General features: G+C 38.4%; 2 protein-coding genes across 3 annotated transcripts in view; both read right to left on the reverse strand.

Moving 5' to 3' along the window:
- The window catches only part of LOC112050643 (phosphatidylinositol 3,4,5-trisphosphate 3-phosphatase and dual-specificity protein phosphatase PTEN), a 76,004-nt gene extending 73,991 nt beyond the window's left edge, over nt 1–2,013 (reverse strand). Inside the window, exon 1 of one of the 2 annotated variants that reach the window (XM_024088947.2) lies at nt 1,219–2,013. In XM_024088947.2, the coding sequence (XP_023944715.1) occupies nt 1,219–1,453 (235 nt within the window). In that variant the 5' untranslated portion in view covers nt 1,454–2,013. The remainder of the gene's footprint in view (nt 1–1,218) is intronic. The other variant, XM_052887418.1, reaches the window with a different exon arrangement.
- A 5,947-nt stretch (nt 2,014–7,960) lies between these two features.
- On the reverse strand, nt 7,961–18,437 carry LOC112050647 (nucleolar MIF4G domain-containing protein 1 homolog). The gene is made up of 12 exons (XM_024088952.2): nt 18,139–18,437; nt 15,884–16,115; nt 14,434–15,173; nt 14,122–14,212; nt 13,487–13,699; nt 12,816–12,937; nt 12,413–12,606; nt 11,333–11,508; nt 10,341–10,522; nt 9,718–9,882; nt 8,772–8,903; nt 7,961–8,278 (listed from the first exon to the last, which is right to left on the reverse strand). The coding sequence occupies exons 1-12, from the start codon at nt 18,337–18,339 to the stop codon at nt 7,982–7,984; spliced, it is 2,745 nt and encodes a 914-aa protein (XP_023944720.1). The 5' UTR covers nt 18,340–18,437; the 3' UTR covers nt 7,961–7,981.
- Between the last annotated feature and the right edge of the window lie 1,814 nt (nt 18,438–20,251).

The raw sequence follows: 20,251 nt of genomic DNA on the forward strand, positions 1-20,251 counted from the left end.
TTTATGTCATGTAGAAACCAAAAGGGGTGTGGATTTTCATCCTCCTCCTAACAAATTAGCCCACATCCATCTTAGACTGTATCACCACTTTTCATCAGGAGAGTCAAGGGGTAATTTGTAATGAATAAAAAAAAAGCAGATTGTCAGACTTCACACACAGAAACTTTAGAAAATACTTTGGTATGCAGATTCCCTTACAATGGTTTTCGTTCACCGTTTGAGACACAGCATGTATTTTAAATTGCATATAACTGACAAGTAGGAGGTGCATCGCCTAGACCGGATTTGAATTGAAGCAAAGGTCATTTTCATGGTCCTCATAATAGAAAAATAATAATGAATTTTTATTCAACCTTATAATATTAATGTGCAGCAGCATACCATAGCACAGCACAAATAAATAGCTGATTACTTTAAATATAATTTATCAACATGATTTTAGAATAATTATTATTAATTATAATGTAAAAAGTGTGCAACTATATCCAATTCATATTAGTTAGCTATAATTAAAGCAGTATCCCTTGCACCTGCCCATTAGAGCATGTACAAAATTAGCACCTTTAATAAACACAACATAGTAACAAATTATGCAATGGCTTAGTGAAAATTTTTCTTTTATAATGCATATTTGTGTATAACAAAGAGCTGCCTGACTGAGAGAAAGTTACATCTATCAACAAACTACTTTCCATAGCTAATGGAGTGACATTGATTGGTCCAAGGCTTCCCTAAAATACACAATGTTACTATCTACAAGTTTCTAACTGTTTATCAGATACTATCTATGTAATATGCTGTGACTAGCTATAAATATAGGTTATTTGAGCTGTTGCTATGCAAGATATCAGATATGTATACATGTATAGCTAACCCCATATCAAACTGTTGCCTTTTTGTACAAGCAGCATACATTGACACACAGCAAATGGTGTAGGTGTGTACACAATATGTTTGATCACTTTCTTGACTGTTTACAATTGTAAATCTCGACAGGAACTGAATATGTCGAGTCGTATCTCGCGTTATAACCTCAAATACGCGAACTGGCGATACGGACGCCACATACAGGTTATGCTAGCGCTCGTAAAAACTACGACGAGAAACCTACTGAGTGCGTAGAATCGGTGGTTCCCGACGCGCCGCGGGTTCTGCGCCACTTACCAGGGTCTGCGGGGGCATCCCAACTTATCACTAATCACTACACAAAAAGGATACATGCCAAGTCCAAATTGAAACCGTCCTTCATGTAGCGGATGCGGCGCTTGCTCACCATGCCCTTGATAGGGTTGGTCATCTTGATGTTGGAGATGGAGTTGGCCATGGCTGTGAGGGGCCAGCGCCGCGGGAGCAGCTCTGCCGCCGCGCCCTTAGCGGGCCCGCCCGTGGCCGGCACCCAACGCTTCTCGGGTGCCTTGCGGTCGCGGCGCCGGCAGCTCACGCAGATACCCATAAACCCTCCGGCGCTCGCATGGGGCCGGCGGAGCGCGAGCGGACGCCGCGGCCGCCCGATCAGCTCGCGCCCGCCATGGTCCGCGCGGCCCGCCTCGCCCGAGCCGCTCTCCGTGCTCTCCGCGCTCTCCGCACTCTCCGCGCACCGAGGCCACCCGGACGCCCCGACACCAGTTACACATATAGCATACTCCACGCCCGCCACTGATGCACGCACTGTCTCCACTCGCCACTCCGCACGCCTTCGCCTGTCGCTACGCGAGCGATGCCACAATTTATCACAATTTATCTCGCACGAATGGCGTCCATCCTGCGTTCGCACTTGATCCTAGAACACGACCGACGAGAAACAGTTGCACAAGAAAGAAAGATGGTTATGAATTGATGGCCAAAGTGATGGCGCCGTCCCGTTCGCACATAAAACGTACGCGTTCATCGAACAGAGATAGAACACAACCTTAATTTCGGTAGTGGCTGCTGCCTCTCTTTGTTCACTGACGTTTACGAGTTTACACGCAAGGTAGCGCTGTAAGAACGAAATCCCGCCACTATTCAAATTGCAGCGAATAATCGATATAACTTTCAAAATATTAATGTATTATTGAAATTTCTTAGTAAATGAATCTTTTCAATAAATAAACTTAATCAAGAAAGCTGTAACTTCATTTAAATTGCCTCTATAATAGAAACCAAGTGTTGCGTAGAGTTACTTCAATGGCAACATAGATGGCGTGATATTAAATAATGACAAGGTGCGTTCCGATTGTAGCTTGAATAATAATAATTTGATTTAATTTGTTAGAAGATATAAAACAAATTAGTCTAAATAATCTTCATCTTCTGAAAATTAGACCTTTAAAATATATGGTTGAACATATAATTTATATTGGTTTTATTAATCGTACCTACTCTATCCATATCTAGCCCAAGATTTTATACTATTAGACAGGTTATGTGCCTACAACATCACAAAAGTGATTGGAAATTAGCTACTTCACTGAGCGCACACATGCTCAATTTTACCTTTACTTATATTATATATTTATGTAGATATGTTACGTCTAAAAACTGAAGTGGCTAATTGTCTTAATTTCATTTAGTAGCCATAGTACACAACGGAAGTTATTTAAACAAATAATATCCAAATATTGCCAACAATGTTGAGTTGTGGAAGTGAAGTAAACGCAATATTGTGCATGTGTGCGCTCAGTGTGGTAACTAAATTCAGATCACTTTTTGCGGTGATTTTGTACGCACGTAACATGTCTATAATATAAAATGTCGTTGCTACCATACCATTCCACGTGGGCATCAGGCATGCCGCATGATTTGAGTTTTTTTATCATCATCATTATCAACTCACATTCGGCTCACTGCTGTGCTCGAGTCTCCTCTCAGAATAAGAGGGGTTAGGCCAATAGCCACCACGCTGGCCTATTGCGGATTGGCAGACTTCACACACGCAGAGAAATAAATTCTCTGGTATGCAGGTTTCCTCACGATGTTTTTCCTTCACCGTTTGTGACACGTGATATTTAATTTCTTAAAATGCACATAACTGAAAAGTTGGAGGTGCATGCCCCGGACCGAATTCGAGCCCACACCCTCCAGAATCGGAGGCAAAGATCATATCCATTGGGCTATCACGGCTCATTGAGTTATTTTTCCCTAATAAAAAAATCGTTTCAGTAAACGAATATTGGATTGTATCTAATAATGTACTCGTAAAACCGCGCCCACTAAGTACTTAGGTACCTACATAAATCTAGGTGCTAATTCACTGAGGTATCGGATTTCTACTAGCATGGATAATCATTTGGCCAGGGTTGCCAGTTTTACTATAATGGTATTAAAATACGGCATTCTCATTAAAAGTTGTTAGGTGTTTGATTAATGAATTCAAGCCTGAATAAATCAATGGTAAAGAAATGGTCGAGGATAGCCGTGGTAGCCAAGTGAAACATCGTGAGGAAACCTGCATACCAGAGAATTTTCTTAATTCTATGCGTGGGTGAAGTGTGCCAATCCGCATTGGGCCAGCGTGGTAGACTATTGGCCTAACCCCTCTCATTGTGAGAGGAGGCTCGAGCTTAGCAGTGAGCCGAATATAGGTTGATAATGATGATGATGAAAGGACCCAGACCGGACTCAACACCGAGGGGTCGTGGTTTGATCCCCGCCCGCAGAACGTTTGTACTCACTTCTAACACAGTCTTTTCCGCCTATTCGGAAATCAATGCAATGGGAATACTATTTCAATGGCATTTTTTTTTAAATATGTAACATACAACTTTTACTGAGAATTCTTAACATGTCCTGCGAGACACGGGGGTGTAAGACCCATCCCTGAGCTGAAAATTTTTACTGAGAATTTTTTGGAAAAATAAATGTAGGTATTACGCAAAACGCATAGGATAAGATGACAAATATCCCATTCCAACGTTAACGTCCGTGGCGCAGTGGTCTGCGCGGTGGATTTACAAGACGGAGGTTCTGGGTTCGGACGGCTGGTCTGGCCGTGGCTCAATTCTGAACCGACTTCCAATAAAGATGTACGCTCAGCGGCTGAACATACATCTTTATTGGAAGTCGGTTAAAAAATTGAGTTCACCAGACAAGCAAATTATACAGTACCCACATATGTGGCGATGTGACAGCCCTGATTTGATCGAACGCCAGCAGACTGCCTGTTGCCATCCGACCTGCGCGCACGCATCGGATTACGCTAGTGTAGGTACGTACGTACAATAAGTAGGTGATACATTATACATACATAGGTATGATACATTGCATACATCGGCTGTTGTATGCGTCAGCGCATTTCTGTCGCATTGCTTATTTTTCGTTTTTTTTATTCTTTACAAGTTAGCCCTTGACTACAATCTCACCAAGTGATGATGCTATCTAAAATGGAAGCAGGCTAACTTGTTAGGAAGAGGATGAAATCCACACCCTTTTCGGTTTCTACACGGCATCGTTCCGGAACTCTAAATCGCTTGGCGGTACGTCTTTGCTGAGAGGGTGGTAACCACGGCCGAAGCCTCCAATCAGCCAGGTCTGGACCAATTAAGATAATCTCAATCGGTCCTGCCGGGGATCGGGGATCGGGGATCGATCAGGCCGTTGTACATTGCGCTGTTTGTAGATAAGTAGGTATAACTACTAGTAGAGAACACGTTTTTTAATTAAATTACCAAGCCCTTGACTGCGATCTTGAACATCGTGAGGATACCAGCATATCAAATAATATATACCTTTTCACTACATGTGTGATGTCTGCCAAACCGGCTTTGGGCCAGCGTGGTGGACTATTGGCCTTGCCCTTCTCATTCTGAAATGAGACTCGTGCTCAACAGTTAGCTAAAAATGGGTTGTTAACCTTTTAGCAATCTATCTTTCAAGTAGGTAGTTTCAATAAACATTCAGCAGTAATTGGGTTGGTTTTGTGTATATTAAGCTCTCTTATACATAATAAATAAATATACTATACTACTATACAATACAATACGATAATACATAATAAATAATAATAATAAATTCCTGTATAAATATGCTTAAAGCTAAAAATGCAGGTTTATTATAAAATATATCATACCCACGTATGCTTACCTCTGATGCTATATCTTTTGAAACTTGAAAGTCGATTCAATATAAGTTCTACCTATACCTACTTAAAGCATTGAAGATCTTTAACAAGTACTTACGCCCAATCGTTTATTCTAATAAAACACGTATTCACATTGTAATATGTGTCAATTTCGCGTGCGCTAACATTAAAATTATATGTAAATAATATACTGGAAGCGCATTTTTGTTGACATAAAATTGAATCGCCGTGTGTGGTTATTTAAATTCATCCATTGCAGATTCATAAAGTTACGGCGAGTACCCTATTTACTTAGTCGTACTATACTAAGTATAGGTATCTACTAAAATGCGAATTTCCGATATATTACGAATTTTTCAAACGTCCCTAGTATAATGTTAGGAGCAAACAGAAAAGGCGCCATAATTGGATCTCGCTCCATTCTAAAATTTACTTCGGGCCGGCGCTGATGCGAGGATATAGGAAGGCGTGTGCTACAGTCACGGATAGTCAGAATTATTTGAATTACTTGGTATAAAAAGATTTTTTTAATTAAAAATAAATTAGGTATGCAGTTTGGCTCCTATAAGTGGACTTGTCAACACCTTGAATTTATGGGAAATACTCCCTCGCACCCTTTTTTTTATTCTTTACAAGTTAGCCCTTGATCACAATCTCACCTGATGGTATGTGATGATGCAATCTAAGATGGAAGCGAGCTAACTTGTAAGGAGGAGGATGAAAATCCACACTCCTTTCAGTTTTACACGGCATCGTTCCGGAACGCTAAATCGCTAGGCGGTACGTCTTCGTCGGTAGGGTGGTAACTAGCCACGGCCGAAGCCTCCCACCAGCCAGACCTGGACCAATTAAGAAAACCTCAATCGGCCCAGCCGGGATTCGAACCCAGGACCTCCGCCTTGTATATTTTCATAACTACGGAACCCTAAAAACTATTAATTTATCTCCTTTCCCACGTCGGTAGACTGTATGCCGTTGCTATGCTAACTGATATACATTTGCACGGCGTTATCATTTTATCAATCGCTTATCATTGATAACTCGCTACCATTGACATAAATGTTCACAATGAAGTACACTCGATTGACAGGAAAATTTTGTCTGAGTATGCCCTACTTGTTTCGTATTCCGGTGTCCGTTATCATGAGCTTGTTCGGGTGCAGTAAACATGAAAACTATACTTAAGCCATACTCGATGTGCAGTGTTTACCAACAAACAAATTAAAAAAACGGGTATAATATATATAAATTCATATTCATTTTACACCTCGATTATAATAAAAATTATAATTAACTTTTTCTTAAATTAATGAAAATAAATTTGATTAATAAGCAATAATGACTTGAGACTTCCTGCAGTTCAATCGTATTAAAAAAACAGTCAAGTGGGATTCGGGTACGAAGGGTTCCGTAGGTTCCATTAAACTATAAAAACTGTAAAAAAACCGTTTATTGTGTGGGAGCCCCCTTAATTATGTATTTTCAGTTTTTTAGTATTTGTTATAACGACAACAGAAATACAATCATCCGTGATTTTAACTGTCTAACACGAGATATAAAAAAAAAGTGTTTGTTGTTTGTTTCACATATGCAAAAATACACTACCTACCCTGAGGATAATTAATAATAAGATAACCTATATTAGATCAAATTTCACTTTTGTATAATATAGGTACCTATAGTGCTTACCCTAGTTAAGGACTTTGTGCACGCCATTGCATCTACATATACTGATAACGGTCAGCCTGCAGGCAGACATAACGATAAGATAAACTTCAACTCATGTGTGGAAAATCCCGTATTAATGTAATACTAAATAAACCCTATTCATATAGTCACAGCTGGGTAAATGTATGGCTTTATAGGGACGCTGTGTCGAATTAGATACCTTGAATAAATATTTGCCTTTTATTCAAGGTGTTTACAACTCCAATCTGTGGTTAAGGGGCTGGAATCCAAGCTGAAAGGTGTAGGGTTCGATTTATCCCTTGGAGCGTTGTATATTTGCAGAACCTACTCCCAGGGCTATTTTATTTACGCTTAGTTGTAGTCACAGAACAGACATCGCTAAAAGCTAACGCTTTTAGGTTGTAGTGGTCTGTGAAACCCTAAAAAAAGTAATAGAACGTCAACAATGTTGTACCAAAATATTTTTAATTTACAGTCTCAACTTATTTTCTTAAATTATTTAAGTAGATATAAAATATTCTATTTTATATCTACTTCCATCGGTCTTTCTTTGAATGTTGCCATCTCGTCTTCACTCAAAACGGTAGCTTTTTCCCCACGTTTTTTGTTCAAAAAGCGTTGTATGACGCGTTGTATGATCAGTTTTGGCGGTTTAGATATCCGTGGACCATTTAACGAAAAATAATAAAAAGCCAAAGAATATATTAAAATATTTTTTATTTACAGTCGCAACTTATTTTCATACAAAGTCAATATCCTATCCACTTCGACCGCTCTTTCCTTCAGTGTTGCCATCTCATCTTCACTCAAAACGGTAGCTTTTTTCCCCGCGTTTTTGATCAAAGTGTTGTATGCTATGAACAACCGGAGACTCTCTCTGACCATCTGCAGTTTTGGCGATTTGGGTATCCGTGGAACACTTAAAATTAACTAAAAGTAGTAAAAAAACAAAAAATATATTAAAATATTGTTTTATTTACAGTCTCAACTTATTTTCATACAAGGTCAATATCCTATCCACTTCCACCGCTCTTTCCTTCAGTGTTGCCATCTCGTCTTCATTCAAAACGGTAGCTTTTTTCCCCGCGTTTTTGATCAAAGTGTTGTATGCTATGAACAACCGGAGACTCTCTCTGACCATCTGCAGTTTTGGCGGTTTGGGTATCCGTGGAACACTTAAAATTAACTAAAAGTAGTAAAAAAAACGAAAAATATATTAAAATATTGTTTTATTTACAGTCTCAACTTATTTTCATACAAAGTCAATATCCTATCCACTTCCACCGCTCTTTCCTTCAGTGTTGCCATCTCGTCTTCACTCAAAACGGTAGCTTTTTTCCCCGCGTTTTTGATCAAAAAGTGTTGTATGAACAACCGGAGGCTCTCTCTGAACATGTGAAGTTTTGGCGGTTTAGATATCCTGTGAAACACTTGTAGGGACGCCTGGAGGTCGGCATTCATTATTATAGCAAGGAGAATTTGACGCATGAACCTTACTGTCGTTTTGTTTAGATCGGAGAATTGGATTATCTGAAAAAATAAACGAAAAATATGCTACAGTAGCTAATAAGCTATCTTGATGTATCCATTGACCTTTTATGATAAAAGGTCGCACAATCATATAGAAAAATTACAGAAAAATTGGCCAATTATACTTTGACAGTTTTAGAATGTTAGAATTATTGGTAAAGAAAATTATACCTAAAGGCTTTTAAATATAGTCCAATATTCAATAAAATCCCAAATTCAACCTTAAGTATTGAGTTTAAGTTTGAATTTGCATATGTGCCTACTTGAAATGAGTGCCAAGAAATTGGCAATCAATCGATGGATTTATCATAGTTTTTATTTTATAGCCCGGGGTCCGTGGAACAAATTTACAAGTGATTATTATAAAGTTACTTTTCCGTGAGTAGCTTCATCTTGATGAAACGCTCAACTTTCTTGATTCAAAATTCTTGATTTTAGTAGCTAACTGGGTTACCAGTTAATAACGTTTCTTTGACTATAGACTTAGACTTACCTTTAGAACTGACAGCGGCAACCCCTTCTCCATGATGAGATGTATGAGGAACTGCGCCAAGTTCGCCATACTCTGCTTGGAGAGAGATTCCAACTCTTTTATTTTGTCCCACACGGTGTATTGTATTGACAACTGAAACATATATTAACATTCAGAATAGTTGGAATATTTTCAATTGACTATCAAAAATGGATTAGGTTTTCAGATTGAGCGCTATATCCGAGATTATATTTAAATAAAATAAATAAATAAAATTACTTGTTACTTGCTATCATGGTCACATAAACTGATTACCTAGTACTTCCTATCATAGTAAAATGGTTGGATTACTTGGTACTTCCTAATGTGGTCACATGGAGTGATCACCTGGTACTTCCTATCACAGGCAGTACCTGAATGATTACCTGGCACTTCTTGTCATGGTAAGATGAACGATTACTTAGCACTTCCTATCTTGGTCACATGCACTGATTACTTAGTACTTCCTATCGTGGTCACAAAGTCTGACTACCTGGTACTAGCTATTGTGACCACACGAAGTGATTTCCTGGAACTTCCTATTATGGTAACACAGACTGATTACCAGGTACTTCTTATTATGGTCACACATACTGATTATTTGATTATTCCTATCATGGTCAAATTGACTGATTTATATACATACTTCCTATCGTGGTCACAAAGACTGATATTCTGTTATACTGCTATTGAGATCATATGGAGTTATTACCTGGTACTTCCCATCATAGAAACAGACTGATTACCTGGTACTTGCAATCATGGTCACATGAACTGTTTACTTGGTACTTTTTATCGTGGTTACATGGACTGATTACTTGGTGCTTCCTATCGTAGTCACATGGACAAATTATTATTTATACTTTTTACCATGGTCTCATAGACTGATTACCTGGTACTTGTTATCGTGGTCACATGCAGTGATTACCTGGTACTTCCTGTCGTGGTCGCACAGCTTCTGCCCCAGCACGGCGTAGTACGGGTTGTAGCTCTTCTCCTGCAGACAGCACGCCAGCAGCACGTGCACCACCTCCCGCTCCTGCTGCCCCCGGAGCCCCAGATGCTGCAGCTTCTCGAACGCGTCCATGTAATCCTGAAAGGAGAAACCCAGTCTCCATACAAACTTGGGCACAAATTATACGAATGGTACAGAGCTGAAAATTGGCCATAAATTAGGACAATTAAGGAGAACTTATGAGGAAGACGAGACCAATGAAGATGACATTAATGAACCGTCGGAGAGTGTAACGGAACCTTCACGCCCCACCACTCAACTCCTCTCCCAGCGCGCGATGCGAGCAGCAGCGCGTCACGCAGCCGCTTCGGAGTTTGGATCGTGCCGCGATGCAAGAACCAGCTCATGACTAAGGGCCCCGTATGGATTCGAAAGTAGTCGATCATACTCCGACCTAATATCACGTGAGTTTTAGCCGTGATTGACCCGCAAAGACAACTGACAAATATGACAGGAGTGAATTAAGGAAGACATTGTGCAGACTCATCTTAGGTGGACTAAGGATAAACAAAAAAAGAAAAGATGAATAATCGAACCTCAGCAGCCATGATGACGCAGAAGATGCTCCTGCGCACGTCAGTGTTCATCCGCTGCCGGCGCGCCAGCTCCAGCAGCCGCTGGTCGCTGGTCGAAGGCGCCTTCACCGTCGGCTTGTCCTCCACCACCCGGTTGCCCTCCCACGCTGATCCCACCACCCACCATTTGCCTCTTTCGTGAGCTAGAATTAAAATAATGGCAGTGGCATATGTGACATATGAAAAAAACGAGCGTGCTTTAAGCCACAAGACTAAAGGAAAACTTAAAAAAAATGTAAAATACAGCGCCATCTATGAGTCACAGGCATAACTGCTTCGAAACAGATTCTTGAAGTGTACAAAAAGGGTGTGTTTCATCTAAAAATGCCATCTACTGGTAGTTTAAAATAACAAACTCTGTATCACTATGACTGTAGATGGCAACGCGCGTCTTAAAAGCCCCATTAAACATTTCGTTCGTCGTTTCGTTTTTAATAATCAGGATTACTTATTTATTTACTATTTAAATGTTCAATATTAAGGTATATAAACATACAGCATACAGATTTCCTGAAGGATATTTTATGTGAAAAAAATAATTCCCTCTGTTTCCCAGCCATTTTTTTTTTATTCTTTACAAGTTAGCCTTTGACTACAATCTCATCTGATGGTATCAGTGATGATGCAATCTAAGATGGAATCGGGCTAACTTGTTAGAAGGAGGATGAAATCTTCATCCCTTTCGGTTTCTACACGACATCGTACCGGAACGCTAAATCGCTTGGCGGTAATTAGCCACGGCCAAAGCCTCCAGACCTGGACTAATTAAGAAAATCTAAATCCGTTCAGCCGGGGATCGAACCCAGGACCTCCATCTTGTAAGTCCACTGCACCACGGAGGCCGTCAAAAATGCCAGCCAATGTCCACCAAATTTCAGACATCTGAAGTGACGTAGGCGCGTCCGAGACGTTATAATGAGTTTTGACATTTAAACGTAACACTAGAGGCTGACCTTTCAACAAGTCGTCCAGCCTGATGTTGAGCGTGGTGACGTAGTTCCCGCGTCGCACCACGCCGCGGCTCAACTTCTTCAGCTCCTCCACGTACGACGGGTCGTAGTTGGGGATCTTGTTCAGGTTGTTGTTCTTCACCGCCAGCAGAACTTCCAGGAGGAACTTTATTCGCGATCTGAAAAAATATAATGATAACATCGTCGTCATCAACCCATATTCGGCTCACTGCTGAGCTCGAGTCTCCTCTCAGAATGAGAGGGATAAGGCCAATAGTCCACCACGCTGGCCCAATGCGGTATGGCAGACTTCACACACGCAGAGAATTAAGATAATTCTCTGGTATGCAGGTTTCCTCACGATGTTTTCCTTTACCGATTGAGACACGTGATATTTAATTCTAACCCACACCCTCCGGAATCGGAGGCAGAAGTTATATATTCGAACCCACACCCTCCGGAATCGGAGGCAGAAGTTATATCCACTGGGCTATCACGAGTTATATCCACATGATAATATCACACGGACTGATTACCTGGTTTTTCCTAGCATGGTTATGGCATGATATAGTACATCTGTCACAGTTAAATTGTAAATACCGTTAGTTTATAATCTATCTCGCGAGATTGTAAGCTGTTGATGGATTGGGAACTAGCATACTGCTTAGAATTTAACGTGTTATTATTCGGTAGATTGTAATCTATCGTAGTGGAACTGTTAAATCACAAAAAAAAATATTTGTAGATTGCAACTACAGTAATTTATAAATACAGGCTTTAGGACTATAGTCCCTGCCAAAGTTTTAGTTCCACAAAAGACACATCCAGAGAGATTTTTTTTTAAAAACCTTGGGTGACTCGTGTTTGTTGTTACGGTTCCATTAACTAAGAAACTAAATTAAATTATGGATTCTGCACATTCAGAAACTATCGTCAGGACTATGAGTTCGAAACTAGTCAGGCATACCCCGACGTTGTATCACGTGAATTTTAGCCGTGTTTCATAATAAATTCATCTTTCCTTCTTATAATATAAGTGTAGATTATTTTTAAAAGAATATTTGCCTTCCCTTCCCTTCTTACCCGCTGTCAGGCTGGTTCAACTTGGCAATGTTGGCCTGCGTGTCGTGTATGAACGCCTTGAGCGCGGCCGGCTCCTCCTTCCGCAGCACGCCGCCCACGTTCCGCAGCGCCGCCAGCACGCAGTCGATATGCTTCTCTGTCAGTTCCTCTACCAGACGTGTCAGGATGTCGTAGAGTAGTGATGCGTGGTAGATCTGAAATAGAACATTTTTGTGGCAACATCATGGCCATATGTTTTTGTTTACGGATTTTTTTTCCACAGCTCCATTAACTATTGACAGTATATGGCTTTAATTTTAACTCGATACCTCCTCGCGTTCTCCAGACAAAAAGTCTTGATAAACAGACTGACAGAATGAAAATAAAGTGATCAACAAAGAGAGTGAAGAGTGATGAACTGTACCTTGAAACTGTATAAAAGCGCGAGACAGGCCACAAGATTGTCCAGCGTCTTATCGCCCACAGGTTGTGGGGATCGCATCATGGCGTCAAACTTTCGACACAATTCTTCAAGAAAATGGGCACCTGGAATCATATTATTTATTAAGGACAACAAACAGCCGTAGATCTTTCTTATCTCTAGCTTATCTACTGGCTGGAGTGACTCCAGCAGGGACCAGCACCAAATGGACCGACGTATAACAGCCAACCTTTAGTGGCCAATTGCGGCAAAGGCCCAGGAAAGAAGACGAAGAATTAGAAAAAAAGATCAAAATAAAAAAATCATTTATTTCAAATTGGGTCACTTTACAAGCACTTTTGATACAGGTTCCGCTGAGAAGAAACCGGCAAGAAACTCAACAGTTGCTCTTTTTTAAAAAAATCATATAATATTATAACTTACAATTAGTGCCAACATTACAATTTCTTATAGTTTTACTTCCTGTGTGAAGGTGGAAGCTGATCCAATGGCCTCCAAGCATCTTTACCATTAAGGAAATCATCAATAGTGTAGTAACCTCGACTAAGTAAATGTTTTTTAACAGACCTGCCAATGCCAATGCATAGGTCCATCACAGTCTTGGGGATCTTGTTATAGAAGAGTACACCCAAACCTACGAAGAAGAAGAATACCTATTTCCTCGCCAACATTAGCGTGCAGCAGGGCCACGAGCGCCGCGTGCTCGGCGAGCATCCTGTCCGGAGTGAGCGCCGCGCCGACCGTGGCCTCGAGCCACAGCTGCGTCAGCGTGGAGCTCACTGCGTGTCTACTGCTGCCTGCATACAGACTCTCCAGCGAAGTGCAGGCCCAGTGCAGGTTGGTGCCGGCTAGCTTGTTGAGAACACCTGACAAAGAATTTTTCGATGAAGTAACTTCTTTACGCACACTTGGCTTGGGGAGTAAGCTAGTAAATGTGTGATGCGAGCTTTACGAAAAGTGTGATCGGCCGAGGCGAACGGAGAGATAATATATACATATACATACATAAGTTTTAATTATGTTGTATGGCCTAAAGCACACTTGTATTATTTTAATAAAGAATATTAGCATCCCTCTATCCCATTGCTGGAAGTATGGTTAAAGGGTTACCTTTTTCTAGCATAGCATAGGTATGTTTATGTAATGTGTAATTTGTGTTTATTGGCATTTTTAACTTTTTTAAAAACAGACAAAAAGTGATGATGTTTTTAAATAATGTTTGAAGTTTGAAATGACCCAATAAGAATTCAAATGATGGTTTTGAAGTGTGATTAAATTAATAACTTACTTTTAATCTGACGTTTGAGCTGTGTTAGTTCTTTATCTGATGCTGAGTCTTTGTTCCTTAAATGTGGTGGAATGTATATTCCTTTTTCTTCCTGAAATATAAACATTATATAGGTAAAGGCTAAAGCATTATTAATTACTTTGTCATAATAAAAACAGATATTTTTAAAAATACTGTCTTATCAAAAGCAATTTGAATTCTTATATCATTAACTAGACACCAAAATTACTTATTATGTACTTAAATTAGTACAATCTTTAACAAAAAAATGGTTTCCTTTAGTGTTTTGTGAAACATAAATACAACAATCACCTTAATAATATTTCCTTCTTTGTCTCTTTTTCGCCCATAAATATCTTCCCATACATCTGGTTTTTTATTTTCTTCAACTTCAGATATCTCATTGTTTTCATTACCAATTTCATCACCAGAAAAATCTTCATCTCCTGATAAGTCTGAGACTTCATCATCACTAAATACTTTACTAACATCATCTTCAGAAATAATTCTTTCCTTACTTGACTTTGATTGTGGTTTAGATTTTTTTTGATCTTTGCTTAATTGCTTTTTATTGAGGTTCTTGAAAGATTTCTCATCTGCTTCACTAGAATCACTTTTATTACTGTCACTTTCACTTTCACTGTCTTTAGCTATTGCGACTATATTTTCTTTACTTGATTTCTTATTAGTTGCTATTGATTTATGTTTTGATTTTCTCTCTAGGTCATTATCTAGTACACTGTTGTCACTTTCATTATTATCTTCACTAATTTCATTTTCATCATTATCTGTGAAACTTTCATCACTGCCTGACTGATCTTCATCTTCATTATCAGAAACATCATCTCCAATGTCAGTATCCTCATCACTACCATCTGAATGTATGTTTTCAGATTTATCTTTTTCTTTTTTATTCTTCCTTTTAGGTATTTCTTTACCAGTAACTACAGCTAGGTCTTCCTCAAAGTCTGAATCATGGTCTACATCAGCTAAATGTTTTTCCGCAGCTACAATCTGTTCTGAAGTCGCCCTATCACAAATTTCCAGTAAATCTAACAGTAATATTAAGAAAAATATTATCATTCTTTGCTATTTGCAGGAAATTTCCCAAATGTATTATACAATATTAATGAAGGTACAATTTTAGTTTAGAAATGTACTATGTTAAATTATACTAGGTTATTCATAATCCGATAATTGTGAAAAAAGTCTATGGTATCATATTTAATTTAAAACTAAGCCTAATTAAAATAAATAAATTTTGATTTGATTTGATTTGAATTTTATGCAGCCAGAAACAGCTTTATGGGTAATTTATTTAATCAAAATAGAAGATTGAAAATATAATTATGTACAATGTACATGATTTCGTATTATTGAATTAAAAAAATTATATCATATCAGTCTTCTTCATATAGTTTCAGTTTTCAGCCATGTAATCATTTAGTTATTTCTTAGGTTAGGGTCGGGGTATCTGTAATAATAGCATTTTTATAAGAAATTAAATTTCACATGTCTCAACGGTGAAGGAAAAAAATCGTAAGAAAACCTGCATACCTGAGAATTTTCTTAATTCTCTGTGTGTGTGAAGTCTGCCAATCCACATTGGGCCAGCGTGGTGGACTAAGACCTTACGCCTCTCATTCTGAGAGGAGACTCGTTCACAGCAGTGAGCCAAATGATGATGATGATGATGATGAAACTGAGTTCTAGAAACCAGAGTCACTGCTGCAATTAAATATATGTTACTAAAAAAGGATACAATCTAGCCCATCATCAGCAAAATAGTTATTTTTATTTTTTGATTTATTCAATTTTAATTGCTTTTCCAGCTTTTTAATCATTTTATCCTCATCCTCATTGGCTTTGATCATTATCTTCTTCCTCTGGTCATTCATCTCAGACTTTAGTTTGTTTGCTTCTTTCTTTTCTTTGTTAAGCTGTCTCAGTATGATGTCTTGGATTGTATCCACTTTTGTTTTAGGTTTTTTATTCTGAAATTATGCGAAATATTGAGAATATTATTATCAACTATTTTAATACCAATGGTATGTTCAGTTCAGCCTGCTGTATTGCAGACTGAATCTTAACAGTGTTCGAAATCTAGCCAAGAAATAAAGCTAGAATTCAACATAATAATAGATTTGTTATGGGACTTTATCCTGATAACACATAATCTATATATATAGAATTCAACATAATAATAGATTTGTTATGGGACTTTATCCTGATAACACATAATCTCTAACCAACAGATGACTCAATATTGTATGACATATTGCTGAGTAACAGTATAAGAGAAAGGAAAAAAAGTACATTATGTTGTTTCAGATCACTATGTCCAAGGTCAGGCTATGAAATATATTACTAAGTTTTTTCTAAAAAAAATCCAGTTAGCCTGAAACTGGGAAGCTGGTGGTGTTACAACCCCTTACCTCAGAGAGCATTTTAGCTATTATTATTAACATCTTATTTCTAACAATTTAACATTATCAACTTAAGACCACCCACCCTCATTGAACCAGTGTGGTGAGTCTAAGCTCTATATCTCTAGGAGAGAGGCCTGGCCCTGTAATGGGCTACTAAAACAGGCTTAAAATGATGATGACAATGATAATATAAGTGTGATAAAAATTAAATAATTGTATATCTAACTATTATAGAATACTAGCCAACACCCTATGATATTACTCGCTTAGCTCCTGTCAGAATATGAGTATATAATATAGCCTATGACACTCACAAATAACGTGGTTTTCTAGTGGTAAAATAATTTTTAAAATTGGTGTAATAAAATACAGTCAATCCACAGAGATTACCCTGTACAATACTACAAACTTTATCTCTTTATAATATTAGCTCAGATATAGATAAAATAAAGTAAGAACTAATGATTTTAAACTTATTTCGAACTAATGATTTTAAACTTATTTCGTGGTTGTTCATTATGAATGTTATTTAAACGGGTACATACCACGATAAAACGACGAGATTTTTATTGTTGATATTTCGACCCAGTTGCATGGATCGTGGTCACGACGGGACTGAAGTTGCGAGATGAGAAGTGAAGTCAGCTGTTAGGGGCAAAATCGATCTACCCTCTTTCTTGTTCTTTTTCTTTTTTCAACGACCTCGCGTTTTTGGCTGTTTAGGCAAACCACACTCACAAAATCGCTTTTGTTATTATGCGTATCGCGGCGCCCTCTTGGTTTGCACAATTCTACCACCGGGTTCCACTTGCTGGCTAGTTTGAAACCATCTTCCCGATTGAAATTTTTGTATTTTCGAATTTCAATGGCTTCTCAAACTACTCGGGGTATATAGTGGCGGTCCGTGGAAATAATGCGTGGATTAATCCGTGGATCTCAATCCAATGTTTAGTTCCCGGTTGTAGAATGTGATCAGCTATCGCAGACTTTTGCCTAAACTAATTGAAACATTGGATTGAGATCCATAATCCAAGAGGGCGCCGCGATACGCATAATAACAAAAGCGATGTCGTGAGTGTGGTTTGCCTAAACAGCCAAAAATGCGAGGTCGTTGAAAAAAGAAAAAGAACAAGAAAGAGGGTAGATCGATTTTGCCCCTAACAGCTGACTTCACTTCTCATCTCGCAACTTCAGTCCCGTCGTGACCACGATCCATGCAACTGGGTCAAAATATCGACAATAAAAATCTCGTCACTTCATTGTGGTATGTACCCGTTTAAATAACATTCATAAAGTAAGAACTACTTTAATTTATATTCTAATTCAAAATTCTAATACAAATCTCTTCTCTTATAAGTAGGAAAGCCTGGCCTGTATCAGTATCAGGTTGATATCAATCAGGCTGATTAATATCAACCTGATTTAATGGCCCAATACAGCGTTACTAGTGGGCCTTATTAGGCCACTAGTAACGTATACGAAGCGGGTGTTCGCTCCAACCCAAACCTCCTAAAATCAACCAAATGTAACTTTTGGGGGTAGATATTTATATTGTTGTTTATACTTCGAAACATGGACTATAACTCACTTTTGGTTCATCATTTAAGACTGGGCTATCAGCTGGCCGTTTTACGAACTTCCCTACTACTTTTTTCGACTGAATAGAATCAGTTTTCTTTCTTAAATAATGATCTTGCCGATTGATCTTCTTTTGTTTTCTCTTCTCTTTACGTAGAGCTTTGCGTGTATTTGTAAACTTTGGTTTATTAACTGTTTTAACTTTCTTCATTATATATGATGTTTATCTTTGATTGTTAAAAGTTAAAATATAAAAATATAAATAAAAACAAAAAAGAGGTATTGAGGTTATTTTTAAAACACATGACAATGACACTTGGCGTTGACGTTGACGGCACCGCTAATTTAAATGACAGCGACAGATATTTTATTGATATTGACAGCGACATTCAGCTTTGCCAGTACCTATTTTCTTAATTCCCGCAAGTTTTTCATTGGTATTAATGTAGTCAATATTTATTAGGGCTTTTGCCATGATATCCTAAGGTTTCAGTTAGTTACTCTGTGATCATATCATTACAATTTAATATTTTTGGAATGTCAGTATATATAATATAAAAATTGTATCATATACACCGTGCTACCGGCCGCGTCTATAATCCGCCGCGACATGTATGTATCCATTACGATAAACTCTATAGTAATATTAAAAATAAGCTGAAGCACATTCACACGCTATCGAAAAAAAAAATTAAAATTGATGAAAAAACTTCAGAACATCCTGTTTCATTCTGTTTGGAAAGAAGAAGTTAATGAACTTTAACCTAGTTTCAGAAATTTTGTTGTTTAATACCTACATACCTACTATTTTTGATACACCTAGTCGGCGGCAGTGTCTTTACTAGGGCTGTTAATAAAATATCGATATATCAAAATATCGACATTATCACTTAATAGCGATAAGTATTCATCTATATCTATACTAATATTATAAAGAGGTAAAGTTTGTAAGTTTGTAAGTTTGTCACATTTTTTAAATGGGGTAATCTTCGGAACTACTGGTCCGATTTTAAAAATTCTTTCACAAGTAGAATGCTACATTATCGGGGAGTGCTATAGGCTATATTTTATATTGGTATCATATATATTAGCCGAGTTATCACAGTTTTTGTCATACAGGTCGGACTGAAAATCCTTTTAAACAGACTTACTCGCATGCGCTGCCTTAACTATTGTGTAAAATTGAAATTAATGTATGGAGACTTTATGTATCTATAAAAGTTCTACAAAAAAGTCCGCGACACCATATATCTATCTTCTATATATTAGCAGTTATAGTACCTTTTGTGTTTTAAAAGTTATTAATTTTATATACTTAGGTTTACGTCATTATTTATACAACTAAACTTCAATCCTTATTAAAATAAATTATTTAATAATCACAAGGATATTATGGAAATAAGATTTGCCCTTTACAGTATGTTAATTACTTAAATAGTTTCGGAGATAATACAAAATTTCTAAAAGACGCAGAAATTCCGCTATATGACGCCCGGCGCTTTCATTTACGTAGTTCCTGTTCCCGTGTGAATATGGGGATCAAACATAGCCTATGACACTCGCAAATAACGTAGCTTTCTATTGGTAAAACAATTGTCCAAATCGGTCCAGTAGATCCAGAGATTACCTCCTACAACCACACGAACTATACCTCTTTATATTATTAGCATAGAAGTCTCTATTTCTCTTGGTCATACCACCACTCTCGAAGCACTGGACCGATTTTGCTAAGGGTAGGAGTAAGATAGAGAAGTTACAGGATAGGGTAGGGTACGGGTAGGGAAGCGTAGGGGTAGTGTAGGGGTAGGGTAGGTTTAGGGTAGTGGTAGGGTAGGGGTAGAGGTAGGGTAGTTGTAGGGTAGAGGTACGGGTAGGATAGGGGTACGGGTGGGATAGGGGTAGGAGAGGGATAGGGTACGGGGAGGGTAGGGGTAGGATGGGGGTAGGGTGTAGGTAAGGTAGGGGTAGGGTAGGAGTAGGGTAGGGGTAGGGTAGGGGTAGGGTAGATGTAGGGGTTGGGTAGGGTATGGTTGGGGTAGTGGTAGGGTAGGGTAGGAGTAGGGTAGGGTAGGGGTAGTAGTAAAGTTGACATCGAAATTTACGCGGACGAAGTCGCGGGCGTC

The sequence above is a fragment of the Bicyclus anynana genome, chromosome 19 (genome assembly GCF_947172395.1).
Source record: "Bicyclus anynana chromosome 19, ilBicAnyn1.1, whole genome shotgun sequence".
Taxonomy (NCBI): domain Eukaryota; kingdom Metazoa; phylum Arthropoda; class Insecta; order Lepidoptera; family Nymphalidae; genus Bicyclus; species Bicyclus anynana.